At 39.7% G+C, this 3,505-nt stretch overlaps 1 protein-coding gene across 2 annotated transcripts in view; it reads right to left on the bottom strand.

The window, feature by feature from the left end:
- Window positions 1-1,067: 1,067 nt before the first annotated feature.
- The window catches only part of GRB14 (growth factor receptor bound protein 14), a 100,210-nt gene continuing 97,772 nt past the window's right edge, over window positions 1,068-3,505 (bottom strand). For both annotated transcript variants that reach the window (XM_014522644.2, XM_025210959.1), the window contains one exon: window positions 1,068-1,765. In XM_014522644.2, coding sequence (XP_014378130.1) covers window positions 1,619-1,765 — 147 coding nt within the window. In that variant the 3' untranslated portion in view covers window positions 1,068-1,618. The remainder of the gene's footprint in view (window positions 1,766-3,505) is intronic.

The following is a 3,505-nucleotide window of genomic DNA, read 5'->3' as shown; positions in this document are numbered from 1 at the left end:
GGGGGGACCTTGTGACCGTCTATAAACTCACTAGGGGGGACCAGAAGGGTTTGGGGGAGACCTTGTTTCCCCTAGCGCCCCCCGGGATAACAAGGAATAATGGCCACAAGTTGTTGGAGAGTAGGTTTAGATTAGACATCCGTAGGAACTACTTCACAGTTAGGGCAGCTAGTATCTGGAACCAACTTCCAAGGGAAGCGATGCTGGCTCCTACGCTGGGGGGTCTTTAAGAAGAGGCTCGATGCCTACCTGGCTGGGGTCACTTGAGCCCAGTTTCCCTCCTGCCCAGGCAGGGGTTCAGACTCGAAGATCTACAAGGTCCCTTCCGACCCCTACTTCTATGATTCTATGTACATATATATAGCTAAATACCAAATAAACAACATAAAAGCAACTTGGAGTATTTTTCTTTTTTTTCCTGCAATTAAACATGCAGGATATTTATAAAACTATATTCATGTTTAGAAGGGTTGAATTTATTTAGGATGAAAAAGAATTTAAAAATGTATTTCCAGATGAGCAAAATGAATTTCATCTTCAATTTGTATTATGGAATGCTATTCATTCAATCTAGTGATTTTGGAAACCTATTCACATGCAAAAGGGAGGTGGAAGGTTGGGTAAGTGTCTAAAAGTCATTTTTTCTCATAGCTGTAGATGCTAAATGGCCAATAAAAGGTCCTTTGGAAAGGGACTGATTTGAACTAGCTGCTTTCTATTTGCTAGCATTATGCAAATTATAACCAGCTATCTGAAACTTTCATCTAAAAAAAATTACTAATTTGATAGCATGCAGAATTCTCTTCTCCATCCTAAATACCAATTTCAAATCACGATCCTGGAGTAATCAATGTGTGTAAGTAGAGATGTTATCGACACAACATAATATATATTACCAGGTTGGCATAGTTCATATGCAGCACCCTTCCGCACCCAAAAAAATGACACACTAGCTCTAAACACACAACGCTGGTCACAAGGAGAAAAATCTAGAATGCTATTGTGCCAGTTATAGTAAGATTTGTAAAACAATTGATCCAGTCAGTTAATATATTCCAAGTCATTTTAATTGATTAATTCAGAATAATTTTAGTTTTGAATGTGATAAAGCCAAAGTAGCATTCAAAAATATAATGTAAAATAATTTTTATTTTATTTACAAGTTATGTGCAATCCAACTTCTACTTTTTTCACCCAAAGTGTGTCAGATCCCAACCTGTTGAATAGAAATTCTGTGCGAAACATTTCCAAAGGCATTTAATAATTTTGAAAACTATTACCAACGAGGCACCCTTCAATATTATTTTTGTAAATAAAGTTACACAATATTTAAAATAGTTTTTGTTGTCATTCAAAGGAGAATTCCAAGGCTGCTACACTGTACAATTATACCTTTTTCTTAAATTCACGGTTTACTGAAAGTTATCCTGTAATGGATAATTACAATCCAAAGTACTTATCTACGAAGCATATGAGGTTTCCCTTCCACCTGAAATTTACAAACATTTCAGTGTAAAGACTTTTCCACCTTGCACCAAAATATTTGTCTTGGGGGGGGAAATACGTTCTAGCATCTCCCTCTTCTCTTCATCTGTTGGTGAATCGACTGATGCTTTGGTTAAAGAGCAATCCGAGCACAATAGTGTTTTAACTTGCAAGGCAGTACTCCCTTATTGAGCTGGTAGAACTCCACTAGCTGGATAAGATCTGTAAATCTGGTATGGCCATCATCCAGTGTATAGAATTGCTTCCCATCATCTTCTAACTGCAAAGAAGGAAAACAAAGTGATCATAAACTATAGCATTTATCAGAAATTCAGATTATGCACATTACCAATATTTAATTAAATAAGGCCATTTGACACATTCTTTGTTTAGATAATCACACTCCTCTGTGATGCATTGTTTGTGAGCTAAGAGGATAAAAGTAATGTTCATTCATAGCAAATTCAGAAGTGGTGAGTAAAAAGGAAAAGATACAGAGGGCACTGTCAGGCAGAAACTTTCCTACTGCTTTTTACCAGGACCATGACAAGAAATACATTCTTCTGTGCAGGAGGTAGAAAAAGGAAGAGAAACGGAGAGAGAAAAGAACCCTGCTGCTCTGGCTCCCTTTGCCTAGAGTAGAATAGTAAGTGCATGGGCTGGGAAGGCCAACTGGAAAATATCCACATCAAGGTTACTTTGATTGACTTTCCATCTTTTATGGTCACCATTTCCAATTTTAAATGATTAAAAATGAACACTCCCACACTTTGCAACACACAATTAATTTTGAAGCTATAGCACCTTTGCCTAATGGAATATGCTCAGATTTCTTTTCCAACTGACTGAAGCTTCCTGATACTAACACATTAACTGAAATATCGATCAGTTAATGAAAGAAGGAAAAAAGACAATTTAAGGGTAATGGAAAACAGTGCACAAAAGAACATCCTAAAATAGTGAAAGCATGCCATTGCACGGGGAAAATGTAACCATCCTCTGGAAGCAAGTACAATTAGCTTTCTTACCTGTAGCAAACTTTTTTTCATAATAAGTCTTGTTCTAGTTGTGACTTCGGCCCCTGGCAGACATTAATATAATAATTTGGATCTGAGAAACGTTATGCCTCATCTCCAAAAGTCATACATTCAGCTGTGCCAGATAGGATGTGCCATTTCTGGAATGGGGCATAATGTTCCTCAGATCCTAAAATTTTCAGATCCTGGCACAACTGCCAGGGCTGAATTTAATCCCTGGGCTGCCTTCAATCCAGTCCTGGGGACTGGGCAGGGGGACACTGTTTTCTAGAGGTTGAGGATGCATGGTGCTTGATGCAAATAATTGTTGGCATCACCTGAGGCAGCCCTGGATCCAGTTCAAGACTTAGGGCTCCCCCAGTCCAATCTCTGAAGACCAGGCTGGGCAGGCCTGGATCCCAGACCTGTCCCAGTCCTTATGCTGACAAAAAGCAGACATCATTACATGTAGAACACCTTTGTAGCAGATTTGCTGTTTTATCATGGCATAAATTGGTTGGATGCATGGCATCTTACGACTTATCGCATACCTAAAATCTTAATTTCATCATAAACACAATGGGTCTGACACTTTCCAACCCATTGTACTAAGTCTGTGGGAATGTCTAATCCAGTGGTTTTCAACCTTTTCAGGATTAGGGCACCCTTCCACCACTTTTTTTAGTGTAGTGGCACCTGCAGTTAAGAACCACTGTTGGTGTTGCCTTAACTTACTCCACTGCTTCTCAACTGGTTCTGCTACCTCCAGTAAAAGTGCCCCATATGCTTGGGAAGGGCTGTGACACCTGTGCAAGGTAGTGCTGCATTAGGGATTTCTGATCCACCTAAAGCAGGTGGGAGCTGCTTTGTGCTGCTATTCCACGCCCTTCTACACTTTTCCTGGAAAGCAAAGCATGTGGGTAGGACTGTCCCACACTGATTCAAGTCCTAAAGCAAAAGGAGCAGGCAGGGCAGTTTTACCTGGCTGCTACCACACTGCACTG

The sequence above is a fragment of the Alligator sinensis genome, unplaced genomic scaffold, assembly GCF_000455745.1.
Source record: "Alligator sinensis unplaced genomic scaffold, ASM45574v1 scaffold738_1, whole genome shotgun sequence".
NCBI classification, from domain to species: domain Eukaryota; kingdom Metazoa; phylum Chordata; order Crocodylia; family Alligatoridae; genus Alligator; species Alligator sinensis.
This window is presented reverse-complemented; position numbering and strand designations above follow the sequence as displayed.